This window comes from Cupressus sempervirens, chromosome 11, assembly GCF_028749045.1.
Source record: "Cupressus sempervirens isolate cs-2001-9-10 chromosome 11, ASM2874904v1, whole genome shotgun sequence".
NCBI lineage: Eukaryota > Viridiplantae > Streptophyta > Pinopsida > Cupressales > Cupressaceae > Cupressus > Cupressus sempervirens.
Genome location: NC_143128.1, coordinates 828,829,670 through 828,848,356, shown reverse-complemented (window position 1 = coordinate 828,848,356; position 18,687 = coordinate 828,829,670). Strand labels below are relative to the sequence as shown.

Genomic DNA, 18,687 nt, shown 5'->3' with positions numbered 1-18,687 from the left:
ATGAACATTATTTATTATCCTTTGTAAACCCAAATCAACTATTAAAACCATACAAAATCAAATTAAATCTCATTTATTTCAATCAATAAATACAAATCAAATATCACTATTTTCTTTATTTATTGATGAACAAAATTAAATATAATATATTTTTTTCTTAATAAATTATTAATTATTTTTTATTTAGTATATTTATATATCTTCTTAAAAATATATATATACTTGTTTTAATGTGGGGAATTGTACCCTTGTGGGTTGAGTCGTATGATGACTACATGTGCCATGATAGTTGTTGCCATAGTGGCAAGGGGGTGGGGTTTGGAACCGCCCTCCCCGCTATATATATATCTATCTTAACACAAAAAATATTTTATATCTTTTTCATATAGTCTCATTGGGCAAATTATTTTTCAGCAAAATAATTTCACTTTTTTTTCCTATTTTCCAAAAGATTTTTCTTGCAATAAAATTGTCTAATTTTTATAAATTTCATTAAGGAAATTTTATGCTAAATTTCAAGGTTTCAAAAGTAGAATTTTTAATTGAAACCTTAGTTGTTTTGATTCGATTTTTCTCTAAATTCTCAATGTTAATGTGTTTCCCATTGGATAGGACATTCAAGCACATATAAATTTGACAGTTTTCTGAGTTTCTCTACATGTTTTTCCAAATTTGTTGATTTCAACCAAATTTTCTACAACAATGTTCAACCTAGTTTTCTCTGTCAACATTTTCTAAATAATAAGAAAGATACCTTAACAAAATTAATCTCTCAAATTTTCTCAAAGCAGTCATTGATCCGAAATTCATTTCAAGTATATTTTTACAAACAATTTCAAAAGGAAATTTTACAAGGGATTCTCAAACCCCACCTCACAAAACCACCAACTAAATTATGAAGCAACCTAGTTGAATCTCACACACACACACACACACACAGAGTTTCATTGGGAAAATTATTTTTCAGCAAAATAATTTCATTTTTTTCCTATTTTCCAAAAGATTTTTCTGGCAATAAAATTGTCTAATTTTTATATATTTCATTGAGGAAATTTCATGCTAAATTTCAAGGTTTCAAAAGTAGAATTTTTAATTGAAACCTTAGTTGTTTCAATTCAATTTTTCTCTAAATTCTCAATGTTAATTTGTTTCCTATTGGATAGGACATTCAAACACATATAAATTTGATAGTTTTATGAGTTTCTCCACATGTTTTTCTAGATTTGTTGATTTCAACCAAATTTTCTACAACAATGTTCAACCTAGTTTTCTCTGTCAACATTTTCTAGATAATAAGAAAGATATCTTAACAAAATTAATCTCTCAACTTTGCTCAAAGCATTCATGGATCTGAAATTCATTTCAAGCATATTTTCAGAAACAATTTTAAAAGCAAATTTTATAAGGGAATCTCAAACCCTACCTCACAAAACCACCAACTGAATTATGAAGCAACCTAGTTGAATCACACTATCCAAAATACTCCTAAACTTTTAAAATTCTCTTTAATGTCAATCTACTAAATTTCTCTCCAAAACCCTTTGAAGCTCTAATAAAGAAATCCAAGCCCTTCTTAGGGTCTTCTAAGTTGTAATTCTATAAAAATAACTCAACCTCAAATTAAATATTAATTACTTAAATTTATTAATTTCCTCAAGCACACTAAAAACACTTTAATTAAATTGTTTACTTTGCTCCTATTCTCTCTTTATTTGTGAAATGTACTTCTAAATGATATAATTATTATTTTAATTAATAATTATTATTTATAGCACACTAGTTATGTGCAACTTGTGATCAACTATTATATTAAATAATTATGCATAAAGCGCTACTTTAGTTTTAACATTTGATCAATTTTTCAACTCATATTTACGCCTTTTAAATTAAGTATTCAAATTAAATAAATATAATTAATTAATTTTTAATTAATTAAATACCATTATATTTTAATATTTCCCTTTTCTATTAATGTAATAATTTTATTAATTAATATCTTGATTGATTGAACATCACATAGTGCAACTAAACACATGACATACGACCAACAAGACAAACTGATGAAGTCCAACATTCAGATTCAAACTCAAGGGCTAAGTTCATGAATTCACGTCATCTTGACGAATTTGGATGGGTAGTCAGCCATATACTTGTCGTCCTTGGGACAATAATAGGCTTAGGACAGGACTTAAGCCTGAAGATTATCTCCCCTTTCTTACCATTGAGGATATTGCAATAGGGCATGCTTGTCCTAGCAATTCAAGGAAGTTAATGCTTGATAATTGCAAACCTGCATAAAGTACAAGCATGTACAATATGTGTCCATATCTAACGGACAATGATAGGGAGTGTTACATCATGTAGATATCGACTCATAAGTGACTACGACTCCCACCCTCAACCACATCAAGTGTGTCTAATAAAAATTTAAAACAAACATGCACACCATACACATGCAAGTATAAGGTAAGTACAATTAATAAACTACGAATATAAATATCATCATTTTCTAACATATGAATCTCATCACCATTAAGATAACTATAATCAACATCTTAAGGAACATAATACAACATCATCATGGAAGTAACTATAATCACTAACCAAGATCATATCGTTTTGAAAGTAATCGTAACCATCAAATAAACAAATGCGATGTCTAAACTACACAATTGCTCCTAATACATATAATCCAAACATAAAGAGTGTCATACAACTATAGACTCAAATATCTCTGAATAACTAATACATGCATGAAAATTGACCTTAAAGATTTGAGCAACATGAACTAAAAAGAAAATACGTGTGGGCACTATAGTTATTGTGACATCTCCTTCGCATGTTGACTTTATGCATTATAAAATACCATTATAGACACATCTAAAGATTAAGATCAAATGCCACACATTCCCAACCTAGCAATATCCTTGAATCCATCATTTTTTGGCATTCAAGAACCTTTACAAATTTCATATTCATCATGGTTACATGAGAGCTTACAAAAGAAGAAGAGAATAATACAAGTGGTAAACCCGAGTTTAGACAATTGCAAATCTTCTTCAAAAAATAACTAAATCATAGAAAACCAAGATAATGTCAAGGATGGAAATTAACTCATCTTTTGGGAGTCCTTGTATTGAAGTGGCTAGGCCTACTACAGAAACGAGTATCGAGGAAGCTAATGAATTTAACTTTAGCATTAGCAAAGTAGGTCTAGGTTGACTATTAATTAAGGCATAAGTTCAATTTTTTGAGATATCTATAACACACATGGTACAAAGTCCTAGGAAGGAGAAATTATCATCTCAATACAATTATTATAAATGCACCAACACTAAAGGATTTTCAATAGATTGATTGCAAAGCTCTCTTAAACATGTTCACTAACAAAATCAATGCATAAATAGAAAACATAGTGTCTAATACAAATGTGATGAAAAGAATAAGCATTATTTTAGCTGCCTTAGATGTCTATGACATACAAGCTTATCATCGAGAATTGAAGAACATATAGGACAAACAAACCACTTTGAAATAAAAAATGGGCAATGTCTTCATCCCTAGTTATTAGTCTATGGTGGATATTCTTAATTCATTTAGAACAAGTACTTGGGTTTGCAATAATAACCTATTGCTCTAGTTACTTTCCAAGAGATTACAATGCAATGCTACAAAGGAAACATATGTTCTCAATGTATAATCTCTTTAGTTTAAATTCAAATTCATACCTCCTTGTTTGGAATTAGTAATTTTGGTTATTTAAGTCAAAGCTATTTAATTAATTCTTTTTTGGGGAAAATTGTTAAGAATGATAGTTTTAACAACTTTTGACTCTATAGTTTTTGGGCAGCATTGTTTTGGGCTTGTATAACTTCATTAAATGAATGTATGATTGGAAATGTTTCCAATTTTCTTAAAAGTTCATGTGTAATAGTTTATGTTCATTAAATGAGAACATAATCATTTTCACAGTTTTACCCCATTTCATAAAGAAAACTCTCATAAGTACATGAGTTTAGTTTCAATATACTCTTTGTAATTATCAATTGATGAGTATGTAAAGTGTGTATGTTGTTTATAAGTCATATTTTCATTGTGGGTTATATCTACATGTAGTCTTCGATCCCCAATGATGAAGCTAATAGAATAGTGTTTTTTTCCAATAAAATATTGATAGTCTTTATAATATCAAGAATCTTAAAATTATAAAGTCGTTATATGTTCTTGTAGTTTTAATTTGGAAATTAAAAAACAATTATATAGAGGGAGCTACCTATAATGTCCTACCAAGGAACCCAAGATAAATTAACATAAAACATTCTACCAAGTATACACAATAATTTTGTCTTTAATAGTTTACAAATGATAATGTAAAACAATGCGGAAGCAATAAAACATAAGATAACACATGCACATAAATGTAACTCAAAGCACAAATTGTAAATCTCAAGGGTTTCATAACATAGAACTATGTATATTGATTAATCCAAAGTACAACAATGAATGCACAACTCCAAGCAATGTAGATGACTAATCAAGAACATTGTCACATAAAACAGAACTCAGACATAGTTTGCTATACCATTTGCAAAACCTTCAACAAATATTGAGTCGTACAAACCATTCATTATAGAGCCCCTTTAGCTCATCAATTGATAAGTGCAAGATATTTTCCATAGCAAGTCAAATTATGATATTACTATCAAGATTCAAGATTGTAGTTTTCAAGTCATTCAACCATATTTCATGGGTAACGATTTAAAGAATTCATCTCTCATGAGAATGAATGGAATACTTAGCACTCATTACATCTACGTGATGCTCACAAAGATGAAGCTTTGAGCCTTCCCAAGTGACCACCTATCCCAATACAACTCCAACTCAACCATGTTTAACCTTGGAGTTTTCTCCAAGGTTAAACACACTTAACTTGCTACCCCATTATCAAAACCTTCAAGAAATGTGGTGCCTTGCAAACTATTCATTATAGAGTCCCTTTACCTCATCAACTAATAAGTAGGAGATATTTTCCACGACAATTCAAATTGTGATATTACTATAAAGATTCAACTTTATAGTTTTTGAGTCAAACTCTCAACCATATTTCATGAGTAGGTGGTGTTGGTATGTTTGTCGTTGTGCCAAACGCTCAAGCTATCAATGAACGTCACAAACACTAGACTTACCTAGATCCACGAGAGGCGGTTAAGCCATGTTCGAAACCCCAAAGGAGGTGCTGACCACCAAGTCAACAATCTCCCCCTCAACACCGACTGAGGGTTTCGCACCGACAAAATAAAGAAGACCTCCTGAGATTTGAATCCGTGACCCAAGGCTCTAATACCAATTGTTGGTATGTTTGTCGTTACACCAAAAGCTTGAGCTATCAACGAACGTCACAAACACTAGACTTCCCAGATCCATGAGACAATTAAGTCATACCGCGAACCCCGAAAGAGGTGCTAACCACCAAGTCAACAGGTGGTTCACAAGAATCCATCTTTCATGAGAATGAATGAAATATTTAGCACTCATTGCATCTAGGTGATGCTCACAAAGATGAGGCATTAGGTCTTCCCAAGAGGTCACCTCATCCCAATATGACTCCAACTTGAGCATGCTTAACCATGGAATTTCCTCCAAAAGTTAAACCCCTTTAGCTTGCTACTTCGTTTGCAAAAACCTTGAACACATGTCTTGCCTTACAAACCATTTATTATAGAGTCCATTTAGCTCATGAGTGTGTTAAGTAGGAGAAATTTACCGCAACAAGTCAAATTGTGATATTGTTATTAGGATTCAACATTGTAGTATTTTTGAGTGAAAATCATTGACCCATATTTTATGAGTAATGGTTCACAATAATCCATCTCTCATGCTCTCATGAGAATAAATGGAACACTTATTGCATCTAGGTGATGCTCATAAAGGTGAAGTATTGGGCCTTCCAAGAGATCAACCATCTTAGTACAAACCCATTGCATTTAGGTGTAAATGCAATTAAATTTATATCAGATTTCAATGTATCATATGTCTAAATCAGAACTCTGTGATTACTAATCTTTGTCTTATTATGAACAAAATATATTGGTCTTGATAGTATTTCAAATGTATGTGAATTTGATTCAATCTTTATAAATACTGAATTCTGTGGTCTGATCACACAAGTCTAGCTAGAGTAATGCATTTATTGGTTTCTACTCTTTAGTCCAATCGGATATCGGTCTTAAATATAATGTGAAAAGGTGCAAATATGGGGTGGACGTGTCTCCTCAATGAGGAGACACGTCCAGACAATATGTGATTCTATATTGGAAACAATTTGCAGTGATTACAAATCGATGTTTGTGTATTAGTTTGTTTAACCAAACCTCTAAACTAATCGTTGATCTACAAAGGTAATAATCAGACTTAAAATTGTGCAGATTCTGATCATGATCATGACTCGATCATTATCTAAGGTGAACATAAAAGAGCAACAAGGAATCTGCTGGAGCAGATTGCAGATGTACTTGGTTAGAGGATGACAGCATAATGCAACAAGGAATCTGCTGGAGCAGATCGCAGATGTACTTGGTAGAGGATGACAGCATAATGATCTGCATAATATATATGTGTTTATGTATTAATATAAGCAAGAATGAATTAGTATATATATGGCAGATCAAGGAGATTATACCATCCAATTTATCTGAACAAAGCTATTCATCAACACTAGGTGATGCTCATAGAAATGAAGCATTGGACCCTCCCAAGAGGTCACCCATTCCAATACAACTCCAACTCGGGCATTCGAGCTGGAGTTGTACTAGGATGGGTGACCTCTTTGAGGCCCAATACTTCACCTCTACAAGCATCACCACAATACAATAAGTGCCAAGTGTTTCATTCACTCTCATGAGACATGGGTTCATGTGAACCACTACTTCTGATATATGGGTCAATGAGTTCAACTTGAAAACTATACAGTTGAATCCTGTTAGCAATATCACAATTTAACTTGTTGTGGAAAATATCTCCTATTTATCAACACTAGAAGTGTTTTTGCAATTCTTTGGCTTTTGGATTGTCCAATTCAGAACATTTGGATAGCTTGTTCTCTTTAAGGTTGTACACTGCAATTTATTGCCTTCGCTTAAGAATGTCTCTTACTGAGTCTTTTTTCTATTTTCTACTTTTAACTGCACCCTAACTTTTCCAATGTGAAAATCCTTATACCTTACCTCTTCAAAACTCTATGCACAAACTCGCTTATCATATGTGCCATCTCGCATGGCATGAATCAGATTTGTAATGAAAATATGTTACAATTTATTCAAAACCATACCCATCAAAAGATTTTGGGCCTGCCCCACCAAAAACGATAAGGGTTGTTAACTTAGAATGTAAACTCTTCCCAAAGGTTATAAAATTACAAAAGATGACATGGAAAATGGGCTTGGACTGTTCAAGAAAAATGTCCTTATTTGCAGATTTATGGAGGTTTTCCAGAGCATAAAACTCTAGAAGTTGCAAGAAAAAATGTAAACCACAAGGATCTCTGGATGTTAACACGATGCCAAAGACATTATTTGTGGCCAGATTCCCTAACAAGAACTAGATCTGATTTCTCAAGAAGACCACTGTTGTATTCAAAAATCATGTGTGTTCATGAGGTACTAATCTCCTGACTTCAATTTCACAAATGTTCAAAGCATACTATTTATGTAATTATGCATTTATTACAACATTCGTAAGAACTTACTTTGGTTTGGTTAGGCTTGTGCTTTTTTCAAATGTGAGGTGTCATCCTCCTCCTTAGGAGTTACACTTCCTTCTTTGGTGAGTGACGTGTTGCTCCATATCTTAGAAGCTACACTTTCCTTTTTGGAGGTGAGGTGCTCTTATTCCTTTGAAGTTACACTGCTTGGAAGGGAGTTGTCATGCTCTTCATGTTCTTGTATTTTCTACAAATGCAACTTCATTGTATTTATTCAACACGCTTTAATAAATGAAATAGCCAGATTTCGTTCATTGCATGTTGAATCTATTGAGCTTCTTTGAGAAAATGGGTTATTATAAATAGTAAGGCACTTGTTCTTGGACAGAGGTTTCCTGCTATTATCTAAAAACATACAATGCTGGTCAGGCAATCCTTTCCTTCCTAGTGAATTGGTCTGTACATTACTGCCATCAAATATACCAAGTTTCTTAATGTGCTTACTGTGCAAGAATCTGTCAATGTTGATTTGAAAAAGTAGTGTCCATCTGTATTATCTTAGATATGAGATTGAATGGGAGCAGCTAGTAAACTACAAGAGTATCCCTTTCACTGTAGGATTTGTCAGGAACATGGTCATCAGGCTTAGAATTGCTTTGTGGATTAACCACAAAAAGAGAGAAGCTACCCAAAGAGATAAAAGGCAAAACCCTCTCAAAAATCTTCAACACTGATCACAACAAAGGCAAAGGCTTTTAATTTTGAGAAATCCTAGACAGCAAAAGGAAAACCTTAATAGATACAAAGAGAACTACTCAAAATCAAAAAGTTTACACTGGCCTCACAGGAAGGCAATAAACTCTAAGGCACTGAAATTGAACAGCCACAAGGGTCATTGAAATCCACTCAGACCTAGCTTTGGACCAAAGAAACAGATCCTCCATTTCCATTAGTGCTTCTCAAATCAACAAATAAAGAATGCTACGTAAACAATTGAGAAATGATCTCTACAAATGTTGTACTGAAGACCAATACACAATAAACTCTAAGGCATTGAAATTGAACAGCCACAAGAGTCATTGAAATCCATTCAGACCTAGCTTTGGACCAAAGAAACAAATCCTCCATTTCCATTAGTGCTTGTCAAATCAACAAATAAAGAATGCTAGGTAAACAATTGAGAAATGATCACTACAAATGTTGTACCGAAGACCAATACACATTCCAGGGTGGTGCTATGATTAAATATTGCAGAATTACTTGTTCTTTAAAACTGGGAATTTTCTATGTAATTTTTCAAATTTGAAAGTGAAATTTGGTCTGCAACATGGAGCAGCTCAAGCATAGAGTTCATTAATTTATATTTTCTTTAACCTGCTAACCTAATAGAATAAATCACGAATTTCAATTGCAAATTAGCATCAACTTACATGATGAAAAATCCATAAATAAGCTTTATATTTGTTGACCACCAATAACTTTGGAAATGCTTTACAGCAAAAGGATAAGGATATAAGGAGAAAATCTTAAGTTGATTTCCAGACAATATAACAAAGCTAGGCAAGGAGAAGGATAATTGATCTGCATGGTCGGAAGCAAAAAATTACATTGCAGCTCCTAATTTTTATGACTGCAGGCATGCCATTCTTTATCTTACGGAATGTGTCATATTCAGGAAGCAAGGGAATTTTCAAAGAGAACTATTATTAAAAAAAGTGCCATTAGACAGAAGTGACATCTACTGGCTTAGTTCATGATGTCCCTTTATCAAATTTGTTTCACATTCAAAATAAATCCATTTGCAAGCTAGGCTTTAAGCCGATTACTCGACCACCTGTACATCTATCCTGATTCCCACCATTCATAATCAAAGAAAGGGCACGTGAAAAATATGCACATATATCAGTACATTTTTTATCATAAATAATCTTATGTTCCATACACCTTTCAATAATAAAACTTGCCAATATACTTTTCATTTGATAGCTTTCTTCAGAGCATCATACACATGCTCTAATGAAGAGTCTTCTACAAGCAAAATCTTCTCCCTTGATTTTGATCCAGAACCTAAAGATAACTGTCTTCTTTTTAATCCCAGAACCTGTCCAAAGAGTTTCCCATTCTAAGAAACATCATGGGAGATATTTAATAAGACTATTCACAAATACAAATATAACTACACAAAAGAGAGAACAATAAAACCCAATGTACATGGTTGCTAAAACTCCATATCTGTGGTTAACATACATATCAAAGTGGGAATAATCCGCAACTCTTATTAAACAAATTCCAGATATGACCTCATGGGAGAACTTGAGGAGAGAAGAGGAGATTTATTGCAAATTCTACAGCAAAAGGAATATGTTTTCAACAAAATTTGTAATCTTTCCCATATAGATTACAGCTAAATGTCATAGAATGTCTTTTTTTCTCGCATATAGGATAACAACAAATGCAATGCCAGTCATGTGCATTTAATCAATAATAAGATGGATTAAGTATTATAAAGTTTGTGTTTCACAATACCCAGGTTCAAACCAATCAGTGTAATACATTAGTTAGTTTCATTTTCTTCTGGGAATATCCTTAAAAGAATAATGGCCTTTAAATTTGTTAGCTGATAGGTCACAGTTTAGATAGACCTTTTCTTTATCATAAATCCATACATTGCCAGGAAAAAGGCTGGTTCCATATTCCCAGTCCATCCCCTGGTATGAGGATTGTGCCTTGAAATCCTATTGACTGTGAGCTCCTACAACCAGCTTATCCTAGTAGCATTAACCATATTGCAAAATGACAATAAAACATTATAGCTATGCAAAAAAATTCTTACCAAACTAATAAACTCAGTCAGTGCTGCATTTGCTTCTCCATCTCTCGCAGGTGCATCTATCTGTACTCCAACTGCCTCCTCGCTAATATCTGTTTCTTCCCATGATGATACAATCAAATACAAACCACAAAATGACAGCACAATAATAAAGTTTTGACAAGAACATATACAAATATTCTTTAGTAACCACAAACAAATGCTTACAGATGAGTATATACATATATTTTTGTTATTAAAAATGAGGGTGACAATTATGTTTATGTATGTGTGTACTGTTGTACATATATATTATTCTACCAATTCACCTATCAATGAGAGAGACATTTTATGTAAACATCACTATCCACAGTGTTATGGTAATCAATAATAAGGTATGATAAGCCAATATGCTTCAAAGGCATTACTGGTAATAGAAAAAGTATAGAGGGTGAAAAGGCCAAAGCATTGGATTGTATACACCAGCTCTCTCCCAATTAACAAAAACTTAAAGGTGCTCGCATGCTACATGGATCCTCTGCCTTGTAACTTTTAACAAATATTAAACTAATATATTATCATAAAAATGAATGAAGTCCCACAAGTACATCAAACAGCATGTCACAAATGTTTAAAACTGGAAAGCAAGCAATACGACTATCTTGTAACTAAAAAGCAATCTTCATCTCCATCGATGGGATCTCAAGGTTCAACCACTCACTAACATGTCAAACCCATGACTAATGGAAACCACCACCAACTGAATTTTGATGGCACCTCAAGAATCAAGAACTTCAGATGCAGAGTGTATAACTAGAAACTCCCGAGGAAACATGAGCAAAGCTCCCTCCAAAATGTTAAGACCAGCAATGAATAATGAAGCAGATGCAAACACCTAACTACTTGGCCTCTAGCTAATAAAATCATCCATCAATGATTAAATTTTAATCGAAGGCGATTCCATAGCTATTATACTATGTATAAGGAAAAATATTGAACAAACTCAATAATCAACAATATCCTTAATGAAGCTTGGGAGACATTGGATTATTTATCCTTGCTCAGAAAAATATTTTCTATTGCAAAGGAAATAATATAACAGACATCCTCTCCAGACATTGATAATCCTACAGAAACAATCATCAGTTTTGATGTCAATATCTGCCTTGCCTAAAAAAGCTCTGGCAAAATGCAACCTATCAATATAAGTACACAAGTTATAGATGGCAGAGCCATTGACGTCACATATAATCAATGCTTGTAGGAAGGAAAGGTATCTCAAACATTTGCACATGTTCAAGATGTCTCTATGCAAGGATATTTATCAGCCTCAACTCCATTTTACTCCTAGCATTCTAAACATCTAACTAGAGCTCTCAAAGAACCAAGTATCATAGGGCCAACCATTAACGTTGACAGTGACCTATGTCAAATGGTTTCATTGGTGAAATTAAAGAGGCAAAGATGAGAAAAGCCTTCTCCTTCAAGGGTGGTGGTATCTTAGAAGCAATTTAGGAGGTGCTTGGACTGGATTTATAGAAGGCACAACCAAGTGCAGGGTCACATGTGCATCTTGTCTGCATTTGTCACTAACATCTTCATACAAGGAGCAAACAAAGGCATTGGAAAAATATTATATTTGGGACAAATTTAGGGTGAGACTAAGTGGGGCCATTGAAAAAGAGAGCCCTACTAGCGTCTCGTCTCTCCCCATACAAGCTCAAAATTTTGTAGATTGACTTTAATAGGCACCATGCATGGAACAGAATCAAGGTTGGTGGCATTGATAAAGGAAGTGGTTGCCAAGGTTACCTCAAAGAAATGACAAACACAAACAATCCCTCATTGGCTGACACGATGCAAGCTATCAAATTCTTGAAATTGAGGGTGGGCATGGTAAAAGAGACAGTACCTAAGGCTCAAATTCCATGGATGTCTAGTTGTTTGTCATAGTCATTTTGGTCGAGGCATTTATCAATGTCATTAACATAAGTGATGTCATACTCTGATCATAGTCATCTTACAAATAGTGTTAGTTTAGTAGTAGACATGATCTATAAATTCACACTTGCAATCTCCCACTATGCCATTTTGTACAACAATGTCGAATGTGTGTATTTAGGGAGGTTTTGTGAGGAATCATCACATGGATACTGCTAATTTTGTAAAAATGTCAGCCTTAGATCATATGCTCTACCCACAATCAAGGTAAGACCTCAAATGTGGGCCCTTACCCACGACTTCAATTAAAAAAATAAAAAAATCAAAACTCATAAAATAACAAATATGTTGAGAAATCAAATTGAAATCAGAATCAGAATAGGGTATGTGGATATGATATGCAATTATGGCGATTCTTTTGGCAGTTTGGGTAAATTCATTCAAAAAAATATAATAATTATAAAAAGATGTATTTTCAAGCCCAACATCTGTAAAATATTAACATACAGCTAATACTATTTTGAATTTAACTTTTTAGCTACTTATGAAAACATATCATAATATGGTTCTCTTTTTTAACTACATTCGAAAAAGTTATTAAATAGCATAGATATGATAATAATAAATATTACAGCTATTAAACTAGATATTAAAAATTTAAATACTATTAGTAGTTATTAAAATTTCAAATATTAGTAGACATCCGCTAGTAACTAATAGATAATGGAAGTAATATTGGTTCTAAATAATATCAATAGGTGCTTCTCAAGTAGAAAGTAGAAAATAGTAGAGGAAGAATCTAATCTGGTCGGGTCTTCGTGAAAAAATCTGCTACCAATTGGACAAAAGTCCACCTACATTACCCTAAAATCCCCGTCCCCAAACCAGAAACAAGTCGGGGACTTGGAGACACCCAAGGGACATCCACTATCCGATTTGCCAAAAAATGTAGGAACCGTTTGTGAAACTCAGGGATGGATTGAAATTTTTTTCGGAACATCCATACGTACCAAGGACACCTTGGACGTCCCTCGACCACCCCAATATGAACAGGCATCTCCGACAAGACATGTGGCGTTAGCTTTTTAAAAATCTCTTTTTATTTTAAAGTAGGCCCCTCCTTCCAAGTTTTCCCTAACTTGCTCATGACTTTGTTTTGTGGCTCATTTTAGCAATTCTCTCGTAGCAACAAGAGGAGCAGCAGCAAGAGAGTTTGAAGGAAGCCATTGAAAGAGGAGCAGAAACAAGTGCAAGAGATAGAAGGAAAAGAAGGTAAATCTCTTGCTTGAAGCTTGAATGAAGTAAATTGCATTCCGTTGTTGTGATTTCAATGTTTTTACAAAGCTTAAAATTTCTGATTTTTTTTGTTCCATTTTTTAGTATTCAATCCCAAAGAAAATAAGCAGAAGAGGGGGTGGTAGTATCAGTGAGAATGAAGTGGAAGTGAGTGGTGAAAATAAAGGTGGAAGTATTGAGGCTATAGTGGCCAGCAACCCAACTTGTTCAAGTGCCCTTCAGCAATCACGGAGCCTTATCCAAAGGACCCTTTCAACAAGAAAAAAGCTTGTCTCCGATATGTTACACCTAAGGATCAAAAGAAAAAAAAAATCAGGTGGCAGTGGGGTGTGGGATTGTCATGTTTGTTCAACTAGTTTTAGACGCAGTTACAGTGAGGTCTCATTTTTTGTCTATTGCATGCCATGGAATTAAAGCTTGTCCATTCCTAAAAGAAGCAGAGAGGATAGAGCATCATAGGTTGCATATGGAGACTGAAATGGGGAAACAAGGTTTGGCAATGCCAAAAACCCCATTTTGCAAGTGCACAATCATCTAACCTATGTTATCCACTATTGATAGTAGTCAAGTTGACACGAGGAAAAAGAAAGATGAGTGGGGGTGAGAAGAAGCATCAGTTGAAGGTATGCCTAATGTGCAAGCATGGCAAGCTACAGAGTCTTCCATTGCCAAATTCTTTTTTGCTCATGCCACCCCATTTCATGTGACTCGTTCCTCTTATTTTAAACAAATGGCAAAAGATACAGCCACTATCGGTCCCTCATTCATACCCACTAGAGATAATAAGTTATGAACTACCCTCCTAGACAAACAGTATTCCACAGTCAATGTGTTGATGGAGGATATGAGGCGGACATGGGTAAGGACAAGCTTCTTTACAATGATGGATGGGTGGACTGATGTTAGACATCAGTCACTCATCAATTGCAGTGATTTTTTTCTAGATTCTATTGTGTTAAGATTTCTACCATCAACGTTTCGAATCACACTATGTGAGCCATCATCAGGATGAAGAGCAAGAGATGCAAAACAATATCGTTGTCACATCCCCCGCTAGTTTTTATTTTCTCAAAGCCATGGATTTTGCTCAAGGAAGTGTAAAGATGCAGAATTCTAGTTTAACATTTTGAGAGATGCCACAAAGGAGCTTGGGCATCTCAATGTTGTTACATGTGATCACAGATTCAGCACATGTATGCAAATCAACTGGTTGAAGTTGGAGGGTGTTTACAGGAACATCTTTTCAACCCCGTGTTGAGTTCACACATTAAACAGTGCATTGAAAGACGGGGAAAATAGACTGGATGAAGCAAGTGGTGGTAAAAGCTAGAGATGTTCAAATCTTCATTTGCAACCACCACAGATAGCAGATTTAATACGATCTCATTGTAGATGTAATTCCATATGCCTATACGATCTCTTTTAATCTTGAAGACATATATATGAGACATTTGACAGTATGCTTGAGAAGATAAAGAAAACAATTTTGTCTAGGATCCTACTTTGGGGTTATATGAGCGGCATATTAGGCCCATTGTCAAGCAGAGGTGGAACACAATGAGCAACCCACATCATATGGCAGCCTATGCTCTGAATCCCAAAAATGATATGTTGAAATGGATGGAAACGTGTCTTCATATAATGATCCAGAGGTATTATATGCATTTACACTAACCATTGTTAAGATGTATCCAAAGAAGAAAGCTTCTGTACTTTGCTCTCAATTCCTTGACTTTACAAATCTTTGCGGTCCAACATAGAGTAAACCATATGCAAGGTTGGATAGAGTTATATTAGCTCAGAAAGATCCTATTGGATAGTGGACATGACATGGGAGGGATATACCACAATTTAAAGTGCATGCTACTTGCCTCCTTTCACAAGTTGTCAATTCCTTTGCTGCAGAGAGGAAAGGGTTTACATATGACTTTATGCTCTCTATCAAGAGGAATAGACTTACCTCTAGATTAGCAGGGAAGCTAGCAGTCATGTGTAGTGCTCTTCAACTTTAGGATTATCGGACTCCAGAGTATCAAAAAACTTCAGCTTTATAGTGGATGCTGATCCTAAAAATGTGGCCTAGATTGATGAGGACATGCCACAGGAATTGGTTGGGGTTCCATTGGATGTGTCAGAGAATGACAGTGGCAATGACTTTGAGGAGGACTTTGATTTTGATGCAATGTTGGCAGATGTGGAATAAGAGCAGCAGTGTGCTTTGCTGTTTTGTATTTTGTGTTTTATACCATAATTGAACATGAAACTATATAGTAGCAGTGTGGCCTTTGGCCATTTTGTATGTTATTTATTTTTAAAAACATGCATATTGACAATGTTGCATGTTAAGGTTCTATGATGTGTTAATGACATTCTTTATCCATATTTTAATATGAATGTAATGTATATATATGCAAATTAATTTTCCTTACATTTTCTATAGTCATCCCCTTTGCCATCCCCAAACTTTGCAAAAAAACATTACAGTCCAAGAAACTTATCTCCCCATCCCCCATCCTCCTGGTCCTGGACTCTAGTCCACCTTCATTAAGGTATGGCCCCTCTCTCAACCAATATCCTAAGCAATAGTAGTAATGTTCAGGATGACAAGGGATGATGTTTGAACTCAGTCAGCTTTCCCCTTACAATACTATGAATAGATTCAGATGAGGGCATAGTGTGCCAACAGAGAACAGTCATTTAGGGTTTCACAGATTACAGAATCAACTAGTTTGCATATAAAACTTCACCAGCTTCTGGAATCACTCTAGATTGTCTACGTCAACCTGAGAATTGCTCAGGTTCAAGTTGTAACATTTCCAGGAAAATCTGACAATCCCAAACTGAAATCTATGCAAGCCCAAAGTTTATTCCATGTTGTGCATGATTCTGGTATGACTCGTACCTAAAAATGGTCAACTTTCAGAATAATTTGTTAACATAGCAAATATAAAATATATAAGTTTTTCTTTTGTAATGCATCCCATTGATAGAGTTGCATTTCAGATTTTGCTCGCTTTTTACCATGCCTTCATACATTCATGTATGCTTGTGACCAATTCCTTGCAAGGAAATTAAGTTGTTTACGTCCTGAGAATCTTCCATCTGGGCTTGTGTTTTTAGGTTTGTTTCCAAGACTTCTTCAAAATAAAAATTGGGATCCCTTGGCCATATCTACCATGTTCTACTTTAACTTTTTGTATTTTAAAGTGTGTCTTGCTTCTCCCATCTTTCACCTTCCACAGATTTTTGTAGGATTTTACTTTCTTTTCACTCGGATTAGATTCCTCTGTTCTCATACTTTGATCTTAATTGGACTCTTGATTGGCATTCTCTCCTTTCACTTCCTTTACAGGTTTGATCACTTTGGTTAGACCCCCTTCATGCACTGTCACCTCCAGATTATCAAATGACTTCTTTGAATTTACATCCTTTTAGGCTATTCATTTCTTTTGATAAACATCTTCCTAGATCTTCCGAATTGGAATGACATTCATTTCTTTTGATGCATCTCTTTGAAGTTCTTCTGAGTTGGGCTTTCCTTGTGAATCCCTAATTTTTCCTAAGACCTCTTAACCTTTCTTTTGATCTTGCTCAATGCTTTTAACCCATTTTGTGTTAAATGTCTTTGCATGTGGTTGCTTTGTTGGGCATTCACAAACATACAAAGCAGCTGCTATAGAAAAATGAAAATTCGGTTGTAGTTGATATGATGAATCCATTCTTAAAACCTTGTTTTAAAAGTAAGGTTTCTCGGCAGAGAATCATCTCAGTTCTAGTTTCACACATATTTCTGTGTTGTTTACCAATCCTCCTATGACAGAGAATTGAGAGATACAGATATCGCCTCAAGCAATTCGGAAACCATTCTGAAGACATAGTCTTACAATAGCTCATTCCAGATAGCGTACAATTTGATCCAACACATGTGACCACTCATGCAGGTCACCTTGAGATGATTTGAAACTTGAAACCCCACCCCACTCAAAAAATCACTTAAATATGAGAGAGTTTCATAATGATATTTTTCATGTAACAGAGAAGGAATCATAAGTCAGGCGGATATCAATACCCAATACATAAAACTCAAGAACTTGAATGATTCAAAGATTCATAGAGCTAGCACTACACTGTTTCTCCGAACCCTATAATCTTTCAAATAACTCGAGGGCGACCAATCATGCCCTAAAATAAATGACTAAGGAAAAAGAACAACTACGGTGAAATCATGATGAGTAGGAAATATATAAATGAAATAATTGCAAGAGGGAAAACCTCCTGTATTAAACTTCATGGTCGAAATCCAATTGAAATCGATACGAAATAAATTAGAATTTGAAGTAAAGGAGGTAAAACCTGTGATGGCAGAGAGCTTGGATCCGGGCTTGGCATGCACACTTATAGCGACTAACGATGGAGTGACCAGTCGAATACATCCTGGCAATGAATTAGAATTGTTCGTGACATCTCTCTGTCTGTCTTTAGAGGCACCGTCCCCTCGGGACTTTTTTGATTTTGCACGGGGCGGCATTTCTGCCAAGAACTTGCATTAATGAAAATACTCGCAGAAAAAAAATGAACAAGGAGTTTCATGAAACTTTCGAATTGATAATTAAAAACATATTTGGTGTAATAATTCGTGTTTTGAAAAGTTAAATAAATATTTATTTAATTGGAAAAATATATTATTTTAATTGATTCAATGTAAGCATCATCTAGATGCAATGAATTATTAATGTTTCATATTTGTGATATTGCTATCAAGATTTAATTGTGGTTTTTGAGTCAAACTCGTTGACTCGTGTTTCATGAAGAGTGATTCACACGAACCCATCTCTCACGAGAATAGATGGAACACTTAACACTCATTAGATCTAGGTGATGCTCATAAAGGTGAAGCCCTGGAACTTCTTAGGAATTTACCCATCCCAGTACTACTCCAACT

The 18,687-nt window shown here is 34.4% G+C and overlaps 1 protein-coding gene across 1 annotated transcript; it reads right to left on the bottom strand.

Moving 5' to 3' along the window:
* Nucleotides 1-9,386: 9,386 nt before the first annotated feature.
* Nucleotides 9,387-18,363, bottom strand: LOC149532127 (uncharacterized). Its single transcript, XM_089809606.1, has 3 exons — nt 18,099-18,363; nt 10,533-10,621; nt 9,387-9,800 (listed from the first exon to the last, which is right to left on the bottom strand). Exons 1-3 carry the CDS (start codon nt 18,271-18,273, stop codon nt 9,675-9,677), a joined length of 390 nt encoding a protein of 129 aa, XP_089665732.1. The 5' UTR covers nt 18,274-18,363; the 3' UTR covers nt 9,387-9,674.
* Nucleotides 18,364-18,687: the final 324 nt, after the last annotated feature.

Bases quoted from the DNA above. Each gene is read 5' to 3' on its own strand.
- LOC149532127 (XM_089809606.1), bottom strand. From the start codon at position 18,273: ATGCCGCCCCGTGCAAAATCAAAAAAGTCCCGAGGGGACGGTGCCTCT. The intron at 10,622-18,098 runs GTTTTACCTCCT...GGGAAGAAACAG, and splicing joins CAAGCTCTCTGCCATCACAG to ATATTAGCGAGGAGGCAGTT. The intron at 9,801-10,532 runs GTAAGAATTTTT...CTCTTTGGACAG, and splicing joins TGACTGAGTTTATTAGTTTG to GTTCTGGGATTAAAAAGAAG.